The 12,969-nt window shown below is 40.8% G+C and overlaps 1 protein-coding gene across 5 annotated transcripts in view; it reads left to right on the top strand.

Annotated features, from left to right (window-relative positions):
• shf (Src homology 2 domain containing F) overlaps positions 1–12,731 on the top strand; it is a 96,468-nt gene extending 83,737 nt beyond the window's left edge. For all 5 annotated transcript variants that reach the window (XM_085450971.1, XM_085450953.1, XM_085450942.1 and 2 more), the window contains 3 exons: positions 299–473; positions 578–697; positions 8,389–12,731. In XM_085450971.1, coding sequence (XP_085307097.1) covers positions 299–473; positions 578–697; positions 8,389–8,575 — 482 coding nt within the window. In that variant the 3' untranslated portion in view covers positions 8,576–12,731. The remainder of the gene's footprint in view (positions 1–298; positions 474–577; positions 698–8,388) is intronic.
• Positions 12,732–12,969: the final 238 nt, after the last annotated feature.

Consider the following 12,969-nt stretch of genomic DNA (forward strand, 5'->3'; position numbering starts at 1 on the left):
TGTACATGTCCTTCAGTAGGATGAGTTAAACAGAGCGGCTCTGTGTGTGCGCGTGTGTGAAAGTTGGTAAAAGCACAGCGTGGATTTCGGTTCTCACACTTTGCAGTAGTCGAGTTTAATTGATACATGTGACACCGTGGATGTTGTAACTTGTAAACACAATTTGTTTTTCCAAGTGACCTTAATCTGAAGTGTAGCTCAATGGTGTTTACAGGTGTTTGTCTTTATTAAGAGCCATTTTGAACCATCAAATCTGTCCAGAATGAAATCTTTTCAGCTGTATTTTCTCTTATTACAGTCCAGTTTGATGGTGTGGAGAAGTCTCGAATGTCGCCCACCAAGGAGGGGAAAACTCGGCCGCTGCAGCGACATTCCAGTGGCTGTCTGGTCAACACCAAAATGACTTCACTGGACCACTGCAGCTCCTCTCTCGGGGAACGTATCGATCCCACAATGCCGCTGGAAAGCCAGTTGTGAGTCAAATCTTGGTTTTTCTTTAGCAGCTTTGACTCTTTCTTACTTAACATTCCTTTGTTCCTCCTCCTTTCTCATCTTCGTTTCCTGTCGTTTGCTGTAGCTGGTACCATGGAGCCATCAGCCGAACAGATGCAGAGTCTCTGCTTAGGCTCTGTAAGGAGGCCAGCTATCTTGTGAGAAACAGCGAGACCAGCAAGAACGACTACTCCCTCTCTCTCAAGTAAGAACTCTGCTCTCGTCTCCTAAATGACCATCCACAAACAGTATAATCAGATGCACAGTTTCGGTTGGCAGCCTTGGTGAAAATGTGATTCCAAATACTCGGGGCCGTTTTGCCTGTTGTGACAACTTGTGTCAGTGATTTGTACACGGAACACACACTCACGAAACAGTGTGACCTATCATAGTAGCTACACTTACTTAGTGGCAGAGTACACACAGTGGACTAGTGTAACATCATTCCCTGTCGAGGTGCGGACATACCTGCTGACTCTTCCATTTCTGTATGGTAATAGCTTTCACCCTTCAGACCTCTATCCCCCACCTGCTGTACACCTTGCCCGTGGCTCGTCCTCCACCTCCGCTCAGTAACCCCTCTGACAGAATCTGCTCCTCGAATTGCTGATGTACCCGCAACTTGGCTAATGGTGCACTTTCATCGTTGACCTCCTGATCCCCGCCGCGTCCAGCAGAGGGTTCGAAAAAAAGCTACTCTGAAATGTTACGTGTAGCCTGACAGTTGGAAGAGGTTACTTTAGCCTGAAGTCCTACAGTGCAGTCCCATCGCTTTGATAGGAATGTGGAGTTTTGCTGGATTTGTTTTGACGATCGTTGCTACCAGGTGTCACGGCTACGGCGTCGGAAACATAATCAGAAATATGAAACGGCCTGAAAGTCTTCCAAAACCAACAGTGTTTAACCGGCTTCGATATCTGTTAACAAATAGTCTTGTCAAACTGACTTTATATATGCTCCATTAACCATTGCAGGCAAGGTTCAGTCCCATGACATTTAGAAAAATCTCTGCAACTATGTGGGAGCCATCAGATGAAATAAAACTGTAGTATGTAGAGACACATTGATTAGCCTTTGTTTTTTGAGTGGAGTCAGCCTGCTGGAGGCTTATATAACTTGGAAGACAAAGATAATAATTCTGCTTGCTGCTGCTCCAATTCTCTTGACAAGTACCGTAGTCGACTGCCTGTGTAACTCCCTGTCTCATTGGCTGATCATCTGTATGACTGCTTCTTGTTCTGCCTTGCTGACTGAAAAGAAGACGCACTGTTAGGATGCTGACTTAGTACACTGGCTTTTGGATGACTGCAAACAGCAGGAGAAAAATATTTGTCTGAATATGTAACAATTGTCCCAAATGTTGTCATTTTGAATTAAATGCATTGTGTCGTAAATGCATGCTTAAAGCTAAGCACTATAAAAAGACAAACAGACATGTTAACAGTTAATGCACAGATGTTTTATTGCATAGTCATTGTAGAAGACTGGCACACAAAACAGTCTAATATGAAGTTACTGGGAAAGTAAAACCAAAAGAATTTTCCTTGGAGTTAGGAATATGTAATAATGTCAGTTTAAGCAACAAAAATAACTTGTTTAGCATTCAAAAGACACATATTGATGTGTGTAAAGTGCAAACCTGAATATGTGATCTAGAAAAGTAAAAAGTCTGCTTTTTTTTTTTTTTAACAAAATGGTAAAGATAACAAGTGAATATTTTTGCTGCGGGATGATGATATGCAGAGTAATGATGAAGACAGCGAGTTTGACGAAAGCCTCTCTAATAAGCAAAAGCCCCATTTTGAAATATGAAAATGTAGTGTATAATTTGCAGTGTTGGGTAAGTTACTTTAAAATAGTAACTTAGTTACATTACTAGTTCTCTCAAAAGTAACTCAGTTACTTCAAGTTACTCGTTACTTTCAAAGTAACTAGTTACTAGGGAAAGTAACTTTGGTTTTACTCAGAATTCTCTTGTTAATGTGTTTCTTCCATAACTTTGCCAGTCTTCTAGCTTGCTTACTTGCCACAAGTGCACTGTGCCACCTACCAATAGAAAGGATATGATAACGTGCATATTTCCACGAGAGAAATCCCACGCCTGGACCGTCATTGACTGCTGCCATGATTCTAGCCTACGTCACAGAGTCATGTGCGCCTTTTACATCCAACACAAAAACTGCAGTCGTGGTGCTTTCGATTGTACTCAGAACTCAGAAATTCTGCCTTCTGAATAGGAAGATGTAGGTAACACCAGACTGCAGATGAGCTGCATACAGAGCTGGACTGGGAAAGAAAATTGGCCCGGGCATTTTGACTAGAAACTGGCCCACCATTATAGGAAAAATCATAAAGCCTTTGAATGAAAACAAACACTGTTGTGACAGTGATGTACACTGTTTTGATGGTATATATGCATCAATCTATCAATCGTTTGTTGTAAGATTCAGATAATTATTTTTTAAAAGCTAGACATTTTAAATGAGAATAAGGAAGAAAAGTATTTCTTTGTGCCCCCCTTTCCCTGTTAATGCCCTACATGCCCCCTTGGCCACACTTTGCTAGATCCGCACCTGCACAGTTACCAGCTGTCAGCTACTTAGAAAAGGATCCTGGGGTTATTTGTCTCTCAGAAACAGTTCATAACTTCCCTTCAACTCATTCATGTCACCTAAAAGGTAAACCTGTTTCTCCATCACCTGTTCAGCTCTGATGATCCAGTAAGGACATCTCCTGGTTTCATCTTCATGTTTCCCTCTCACCAGATAACCAAACCATATCATGACCAGCAGCTTTTTTGCAGCTGTGGCTCCAGCAAACATCAGCTGATACTAGAAATTAATATTAAATAAATTCTAACAACAGCTGATCAAGCTTAAACGTGCTGCTGTTGTTTAGCGCAATATCCGCTGGTTTCCTCTTTCGGCGCAAAGTGGGCGATAAACAAACAAGAGAGCCGATCAGCTGATCATTGATCAGTTTCATGATTGAAGTAGAAACGGGAGAGGGAGGGGGGAGAATGAGAGAAGAAGAGGCAGCTGTGCAACGTAAAGACACAGAGTAACTCCAGCTTTGTGCCTTTTTCATTGTAGCTGAAGTCCGGGACAAACTGTTCCTTTTCACCTCAATAAGAAACGCGTAATATTTTCTCTGAATACCAGACGGGACGGTTGGCAACTCTAATAACTTATGAACAAAATAAGGTTCAACATCATTAACTTCATAGCACCCACCCAGCTGTATAGAAACTCCGTCATGCTAGCTAGCACGCAGTACGGAAAAAGTCAGAATAACAAAAATAAACTCCACCTAAGCTTGGTTCATATCTGACCCAGAGAGACTGCAGGTCATAACTTCTTACCTGAAGTTCAGTTCACACTTGGACCGGCGGCCACCTCGGGTCTCTTTTCCTTCTGCGTCCCTTTTCCTTCATCCACCTGCTGCCTCCACCACTTGCTAATGTTACTGAATCTGTGGAAGCTCCGCGATGCCACCACACGAAGTAACGAGTAACGACCCTATCTAAATCCCAGTAACGAGTAACGCGTTCCTGATTTTGGCATAATAACTAGTTACCGTGCTCGTTACCACAATAATAACGTAGTTACTGTAACGCGTTACTTAATAACGCGTTAGTCCCAACACTGATAATTTGTGCCAGGCTTGAGAGTATTAATCCATCCATCTCTCTCGTATGTTTAAAAAGAGACTGGCCGTCTAATGCCATTGGGGTTACCTCCAGTAATGAAATAGCTGATTGTTAGATTATTTGAGTGAGGGAGAAGGGAGGCGGGGGAGTGAGGAAGGCCTGGAGCCATGAAACTTATTTAGCTTTTTTTTTTCTATACTGAACACAGCCAGGCCACGATAAGAGCAATGGTCAGTAAAGTTGTATTTAGTGATGAGAGGTTAAAACATGTTTTAACCTTCTAGTTCAGTAATGGTCTCATTCCACTAATCCACATTTAAAGGATGTTCAGATGGACCTTTATAATAATGGCCTGTACTATCAGAGAACAGTTTGGAAAGTGTTTTCGTGAGGTCGGATCCTTCTGCTCCCCTGTTACTGCGCTTTTCTGATGGTTACTCTTTTAAGAGATAAAACGTTGACTGGCTTCTGTGACACATTTAATAGCTGTTTGTCAGTCTGAAAACAAGGAGAGGACAAAGGCCATGCCGATGAGGTCATTAGTGTTGATGCAGAATTATTTACTCGTCTCGACTTAGTGAGAACTATAGAATAAAGTGTCTCGAGCACTTTAGGAATACCTTTTCACTGTCTGTTAGAGCGTTTCGCTCCAGGGCCTACTTTCAAGGTTTTTTGGAATCTTAAGTAGAATGAGGTTTAATGCTGCCTGGGAATAGCTGTGGTCTGCCAATAGCACTGGAAATCAGTGGTTTCCCCCTGTTATTCCACACCCTGTTGCGGGAGCTCACTTTAACCATATGAGATCTTAAAGTTGTAAGCAACCAAACATCTTAGGAGTTTAACCTTCTTATTTTTGTATTGATAGACTTAAATAACAGCAGATTGTTCATAATTTCTGTGTAACTGTGTGTCAGCACATTTGGGTTATAGAATCTTGTGCTCTTGATGTAAACCAGCTGAAACCTAGAAAACGATCGTCATGCTCATTTGTGGAAATGGCATGTCCCTACAAATATGAGTTCAGCCTCCTCACTCAAGCCCGTCTCCCCTGCTGCCACAGAAAATGAGTGGAAACCCAAGGTGAAGATCCGACATGTCTGAGGTTACTGAAAAATGTATGAGGCCGCGAGGTGCCACATATGTGTATTGCATTATTGATAAAGACAGACGTCACTGAGACCTCCTGCCTCAAGAGTCCTCTGGCCTTACGGAAAGCATTTTTGTCTGCTTTTCCCTCCTAAACCCCTTTTTATGTTCACCTGTCCCCACCTGCTCCTCTTCTTTACTCTCAGTGGAGAGAACCTTTTTTTTTGGTATTTGAGTTGTATTAAAGCCTTCACAGGGCTTTCAAAGCACAGTGTCATTTCATTTTTCACGTCACGAGAGAGCTCTGCAGAGCCTGTTTCCACTGGTTGAGGAGGGGAAATGTATCCCAAAGACTGTTTGATGCCAGTGGGGTAAATGGGGTAAGTTAGCAACTTACTGGTGTGTTCTATCGCTGGAACACCTCCAAAGACACTATTTTTGAACATTTTTAGATGCAAAATGTCAGCTTCATATTATGACACATAATAGACGAATGACTGCATGGAGCACAAAAATTAGCCTGACCTTTCTCAGCCGAAGAACAAAACTATGCCAAGAGTTGTTTGTATGTTTATTTGTCTGCCACTTCACCCACTTACCTTAGCGTCGATAACGTACAGAATGGTATCATCCCAGGGAGGTTTAGTGTATGCTAATATAAAATCATGAGTACATACGACATCCGATGCCCAGAAAGGCTTAAAAAGGTCAGCCCTTTTGCTATGGTTCACTATCTTGTTGGCATATGACTTTGCTTTTTCTGCTGCCTTAGATTCATAACACAGAGAGTATCAATCATGAAGCCATCCAATATATGGAAGGAGAAGATAAGCTGTGATTGCTGTCAGGCTGTTCCTGCTCTGAGTGGTACTCGGTTTAAATCAAAGTCATAAACCTCAATAAACAAGACAGCACACCTCCCCAGTCAGATTAATCCTGATTAGACAAATATAAGTTCACGAACGCAGTGTTATGATAACACCACAAAGGCCTGTCTTTTCAAAAATAGCCCCGTATTCATTTTATCAGCAACACTGCCGTGTTGCTCTGTTGTCCTGGTTTCTGTCTCTGCAGGACTGTAACATAATAAGCAGCTTTGAGCACCAAATGGAAAATCAGCTGGGAATCTAAAAATGATGCTATTGATGTGTTTGCCTTTTTAAGTGTGCCTCTGTGTAACCTAACACCGTTCTCCCAGCGCTCCATGTGAAGATTCATCAAATGCACTTTGCAGGAAAGATTTTTTTTTTTTTTTTTTTTTTGTAAATGAGCTCTGAAAGCACAATTTGCAGAATCATAGCATTTTAGAGACCCGTGGCAACGGAGATTTGGAAATCTGCACAATAATGGAGAGGTGGCACTCGTGTGTATTTCAGTTTAATGGCTTAGAAATCCTGCAGCTTTTTGTTTCAGTTCTTACACATAAAAAGCTCCGAACTAGCTTTGAAATATTTTGGATATTTATAGTAATAATCTCAATCATGCTAACCCCAAAACACGCACTTCTTTATCTGTTAAAATAAAGAAAAATCTGTGCTTTATTCCTGATCAGTGTCCCTAAATTGAACCTGTGTGTGTATATGTATATATGTGTATGTATTTATATGTATATATGTATGTATATGTGTATTTTGTTGTTGGTTTTTTTGTTTTTCCTTTCATCTTATTGCTATCTTTGTTCTGGGTTTTCTCTGTGCATCAGAGAGAGAACATATCCACCGGCATCATACATGCAATTAGGAGATAAGTAAAGAACGGCCTGATGCTTCAGGTGCCTAAAGCCAAGTTGTCACTCCTGTTCATCAAAGATAATGGGCATAACTACAAAAATATGCATATATTTACTGTGGAAAAACATCAATTTATTTGCTGTAGTTGCTTCATGTGGCAGCCTCATCAACAGCCTTGACAGCCCACTGCTCCTGTCTGTTGTGGTTAGTGCATTTTCACAGTTTTCACAAGAGCCCTGCTCGGTATAAACTTTGAAGCACAGAATGGAATAGTGTAGATTATACTGACTGGCCTCATAAGTAAATACCTTTACAGCTGTTATCCTTAGGTTAGTGAAAAATAGGAGTTTTATTACTACATGTGGTTAACATATTATCCCCTCTTACCTTTTGCACGAGAGTTTATTTTCCAAAAAATAAATGTTAGGCAGGTGCTGGTGCACTTTATTTTTGAGGACAGGTTATAATGTCAATGAACTGTGCCTAAAGCAATCATAACCTGCTGGAGGTATTAGCTGCTGATTGAAAAAGCTGTTATGCTAATTTAGTCTGTAAAGTCAAATTACTAAAAGAGAATATTTACAAAACATGCTACAGTGAACATTAGTTTTGTGTCACTTACTCGCTAAAGCTTACTGTTGCATCTCTTCCCAAGTGGAAAAAAAAAAAAGTAATTTTCTATTTTAAAGCAGAAGATTACTGGCAAGCTTTTAAAATGTATTGATCGAAGGCTCCTTGGAACACGCGGGGAGCTTTTAATTTGCTGTGCATTTATTGCTGCAGCTTGAGTGATTTATCCTGGGGGTTCATTAGCCTCATCCTTATGCACTGCATGTGAAACCCAGCACCTTAAGCAACCTGCCTTTTAGTCCCCTCCCCTGACACCTCCAAAGTTATCAGAGGTAATCCAGCTTTCAGAGCGCTGTCACATACTGTGGGGAACAACTACTGGAGAAGTAAATGAGGGGAAGCTGACAAAAGAGGATATCTGTTGGGACTCCCATAGATTGATGCTTTTGACATACTTGTTGTCTCTTGTGAGCGTTTTTTAAGGCATGCTTGTGGTGTGACTCCAGGAATGGCAATATCAGTCTGCTCGCTAATCGGTCAATACGTTGCTTTGATCCATACTGATATCTCCCAACTACAGTATTTAGAACATTTACAAATTGGCTCGACTGTTTTCGACGGTTTTGAGTGAAATGTCTTTACGTCAGCTGAATGGACTGTCATCAAATTCCTTTTTGGGTGAAAGGACAGAGCCTGAAGCTAGGAAAGGCCTCTTTGCTCCTGAAATATAGGAAGTGGGGACAAAACAAATTATTTTTTTCAAAGATTTTTTTGTGTCAGAGCATGATAAAAATAATCTGGTTTTGTCTTGTAAAGATCAGAATTTTGTTTTGAGCTTTTTCTGTCTTCCTCTGTCTCCAGGAGTAGCCAGGGCTTCATGCACATGAAGCTGTCACGGACCAAGGAGAACAAGTACATCCTGGGCCAGAACAGCTGCCCTTTCGACAGCGTGCCTGAGATCATCCATTTCTACTCCAGCCGCAAGCTGCCCATCAAAGGTGCTGAACATATGTCCCTGCTCTACCCTGTAGCCATCAGGACACTATAGTACTCCAGGTCTCTTGCAGGCATCTGCTTTGCAGTACTTTGGGCCAACCTGTGGCTCGCTGTTTCCTGTCCCTCTGGAAAGAGCCCACTAGGCTCACGGGAAGATGAACAGTGGCATCCTAAACTGCTGATCTTGACTCACCTCACTGGCCAACAGATTCCAGACCTGTTTGAAGGCCCTCTGCTTACTATCTCATACATACAGACTCAGATTTGCAGAAGTTTTTTATTATTTTATTTTATGTTATGTTATGTTATTTTATTTATGATAGACATCTGCTTAGTAGATCAGACTGACTATCTACAGAACATCATTTCACTGACTGTTGAGCTGATTACCCATAGCACTTAAGACGTAAAGAAAAAGAAAGGTACAACTTAACGTTTGTCACTGGGATTTGCCTTTTAGCATAAACTGTTGTACCCTGTGAGTACACAAAATGACGATTATATTTGAAATGTTTGTTTGAGTGTCTCATTCGGTTAGGCTCTGTTGCTACTGTAATCATATTGCAAAGGGGATTTGAAGATTATAAGACCTCTGTAAGGGAAGCAACATTTATGATGCATGTCGAACGATATTGTCCACGTGTGCCTCATACAGTGGCCGGGATATTAAATAAACTGGCTGTGTATGAATGGAGCGTCCCCAGCTGCGTGGAAACAACAAGCCTGTGAGCTGTGCAGACTGATCTCTCTATCTTGTCATAGTGCATGTTGTCTGCTATCCATCATTGAGTGGGTGTATCACACCAGTGACGATGTAAGTACCGTGGTGTTGAGACAGGCAGGAGAGCATGATGGATGGGTCAACCCATCTGACACAGTACATTTGGCTGAGGCTAAAGACCAGAGCCTGTCCAAATGGACCAAATTATCCCCACTACCCCTGCTTAGAATGGCTTTGCATCGGGAGAATGAAATATGCTTGTATTGTCTACCTCAGAAAATCAATTTCATTCACCCATGTGCAGATCAATAGGTACAATGGGATTGCAGACATTGATCTGCTCTCTCTTCGACATTCCCAATTCCCTTAAAGAATGCATCATTAGTTTTAGGAATATGCTTTTTTTTTTTTTTTTATACAATTAATCTGAGATTTGTTTAATGAAAACACAAGCAGTTTTTTGTTTTTTCAGATCAGCAACTGTATGTATAGTGACTATTATAATACTGTGCAACGTAAGAAATGTTTGGTTAATGCCTTATAAAATGCATGGGTCAAATCAGTCCGCTTAGATCAGTCGATTTCTAATTCTGCTTTTAACAATTGTTCTGTGACTGTAATTTATTCTGGGGTGATTATTACTGATGTGTTACTCCTTTGTGATTGGCCCGTTCCCCCCCACCCCTACCCTCATCGTTCTGTGCCAACGTGATCGTGTTTTATGGGACTACTCCAGCCTCTTTTGCTGTGGTGCTTCAGCATTTTTGTTGTTTCCAGTTCTGCTAAGTGCAAGTTTGCCTCGGTGGCCTCACTCTGGGACACAAGTCACCGCGTCTCCTGTCCGACAGGATTGTCAAACCTCGTGTGAGAGACGATTGCGTACCCGTCCGCACACACATCGATTACAGTCCAGCGTGTCCAAACCGGATAATCACCTACCTTCAACCTGTCATGCTTCCACTTTTCATTAAAATCTCCAGATGTCTATACTAGGTGTAAGCGTGAGTATGCATGTGTCCAACAGGTCTGTGTGTGCAGTATTTGTATGCACATGAGAATGTGTGCACACACTCAGAATTGCAGTCGTTTTCTTCTTATTATTATTTTTTTAACCCCGCTGGCCCCTGGTGACAGGTACAGCTCAAACCTCTTAGATTGTCACCTCTACCCCCCCCACCTATGGCTTACTATTTTTTTTTTTTTTTTTTTTTTTTTTTTTTTTTACCCCCTTTCTTCCTGTATTCTTTCATTAAGCTGATTGGATTTTAACAACTCAAAGTAATGACATGCTTGCTTCTAATGTTACTGGCAAATTATAAGCCGAAGAAGCCGGTTTTCCAACAGTAGTCGCACCGCGAAGTGATTTTAATAAGGCTGCCTGATGCATGTGTGACCAAACTTCTTCTTCATTGGTGAACTTTAACACTTTTTATGAGCTGAAAAACCCATTGGTTTAATGAGCAATTAGAAAAAAAAGTTGGGGGGGGGGGGGAGAGGCTTTAGTCCTACCTAAAAGTTACAGACACTAAGAGTTAGAAACTGACTTATGTGAGCATGACCACTCTGTATAAAGCCAAATTAACTTTTGGCTTTAATACTATCTCTGCTGTGTGCTATGCAACTATAAACTACAGTCATTGAAGGGAAAATGTCAGGTGTGTGCCTCCTACAAATGTTAATGACAAATGTGATGGTACAAGATGTCTGCCAGGAAGAAATTTAATCACTAGAGTGGCATTAGTAAAAAATAAACTGCAGAATGTGGTATGTATTTAGAGGTATATTTTGCTGGTGCATTAAGTGAAGAGACAGGTGCTGTTATCGCATGAGGGTGTCTCATCACGGCACTGCAGCTTTATCGAGGAATAGTGCATTGTTGAAGTGGACCTATGTGCTTCTCGAGAGAAGATATCCAAATAGGAAATGCAAATTTAAAATTAACCGTGTGTGTGTTGAATTCTTTATGTTGCGAATGTTCACTACTTAAGAGATCAAATGTTGAAAGTAGCTCTTTATTAAGTTACTGCTGCTGATGAGTGTTACCCTACTATAGGAAAGATCCTGCGTATGATGGCAGCACTGTCTAGAGAGAGGCCTTAGCTTTGGAGAGTAAGAAGATGGAAAGATGTAGAAGAAGAATAAAGGAGACAGAGGAGAGGGTGTTCTTGAAAAAAGGGTGATGCAGTCAGCAGACGCTCTCTTTACGTTTGTGTATCTATTTATGAGAACCTGAAAGAACCCTTCTCCTCCCTCGGAAGTGTCTTAAAGCTTGTGTGTGTTGGTGTACGTACACACACAATGTGCATGCTTGAAGCAGTGTTTGTTGAATGAGTGAGTGTGTGTGCGCGCGCATGTGTGTGCACTGGTGTAAGCAGCCATCAGCCACAGACTTGCCCTGAGACTTGACTGTGGTAAAGTGGAAACTTTGAGTTTTCTTTGTGTACATTTTCGTGCCATGTATGTATGCACTACTTCAACATATCTCTGTACAGTCCCTCATGGCCAAATGTATATATTGAATGTATTGTATGGGGACATAGAGGCATCAAGGTTCAAAATAAATACAAAATAAATACATTTCAAAAATAAAGTTGGGTTTGATTTGACAGTCCCTGTTTTACACTGACTCAGATCAATAAAGCAAACTCGTAATTATTTGGTAAAAGAAGCGGGGGAAAAAGACCCTTTTCAGAATCTCAGCCATGACCAGTTACCATGGTGAGGCCCTTCAATAAACAGTGAAGAGCGACCATTGTTTGAGTCAAGGACAGAATGCTGAAGCTATTATCAAGCCAGTACTGCAAACCCTTGTTGTTCTTTATTGATCCACTTTGTTGCAGTCTCGTAATATATTTTTCACTCTGTTCTTCATTCCAGTACAATTATCTTGACTTGCCTTTGAAGTTTAATTGGCAGCGTTTCCTACATTTAGTTTCCCGGTTCCCTTTAATCACATCTTTCGGCCTTTATTGTACATCAGAATTATATGTAAGGTGTACTCATCCATCCTAGATTTTACAGAGTGTGAATAATACATGATTTTTTTTTTTTAGCATTTGGAAAAAACCTCAAGTGACAGATTGAGCAGCCATTTCTTGGCCAACTGTTAATTTTCCCTGGTGATGGTTTTATTCATAGGTCTGTAAAGGTTTCTGAAACAACTGCTAGAAAGAAGAAAAAAAATCAGTGCCGTTAATTTGTTTAATGTGACAAGTTTTTTGTTTGTTTGTTTTTTAACTTTTCTAAAAAATTTACTTCCTGTAAATGGATAAAAGCTGCACTGTTTTCTGTTAGTTCTTTACTTTTCAACCAGACAGTTCACCATGGCACTATCATATACTGAGTCCAGCTGTTGAAGGTAATTGGAACGGTGAACTATGCAAAAGCCACAACTTTAGGTTAGTTTAAATCAAATTGTTCTGTGTATTTTCTTTTTTTTCAGCAATTTCTTAGCAGAACTATAAAATAAAAAATGACAGTGAACATTGTCGGTTTACATTTTCCTTCATTTTCTCATACCCAACACAAATTAATCTGACTTACAACCTCGGTCAAAAAGAGACAATTAAAACAGAACTTTGCATTTTCAGTTTTTTTAACCACTTACGCAGCTTAGGTTCATGAAGGGAACTGGAGCTTATCCCAGCTGCCACAGAGAGAGATGGGGAAAACCCTCAACAGGTTGCCAGTCCATCACAGAGCTAACACAGAGAGACAGACAATCT

Source organism: Copadichromis virginalis, linkage group LG1 (assembly GCF_057382275.1).
Source record: "Copadichromis virginalis isolate Kocher_CV1m ecotype Utaka linkage group LG1, C_Virginalis_male_GT1.1, whole genome shotgun sequence".
NCBI lineage: Eukaryota > Metazoa > Chordata > Actinopteri > Cichliformes > Cichlidae > Copadichromis > Copadichromis virginalis.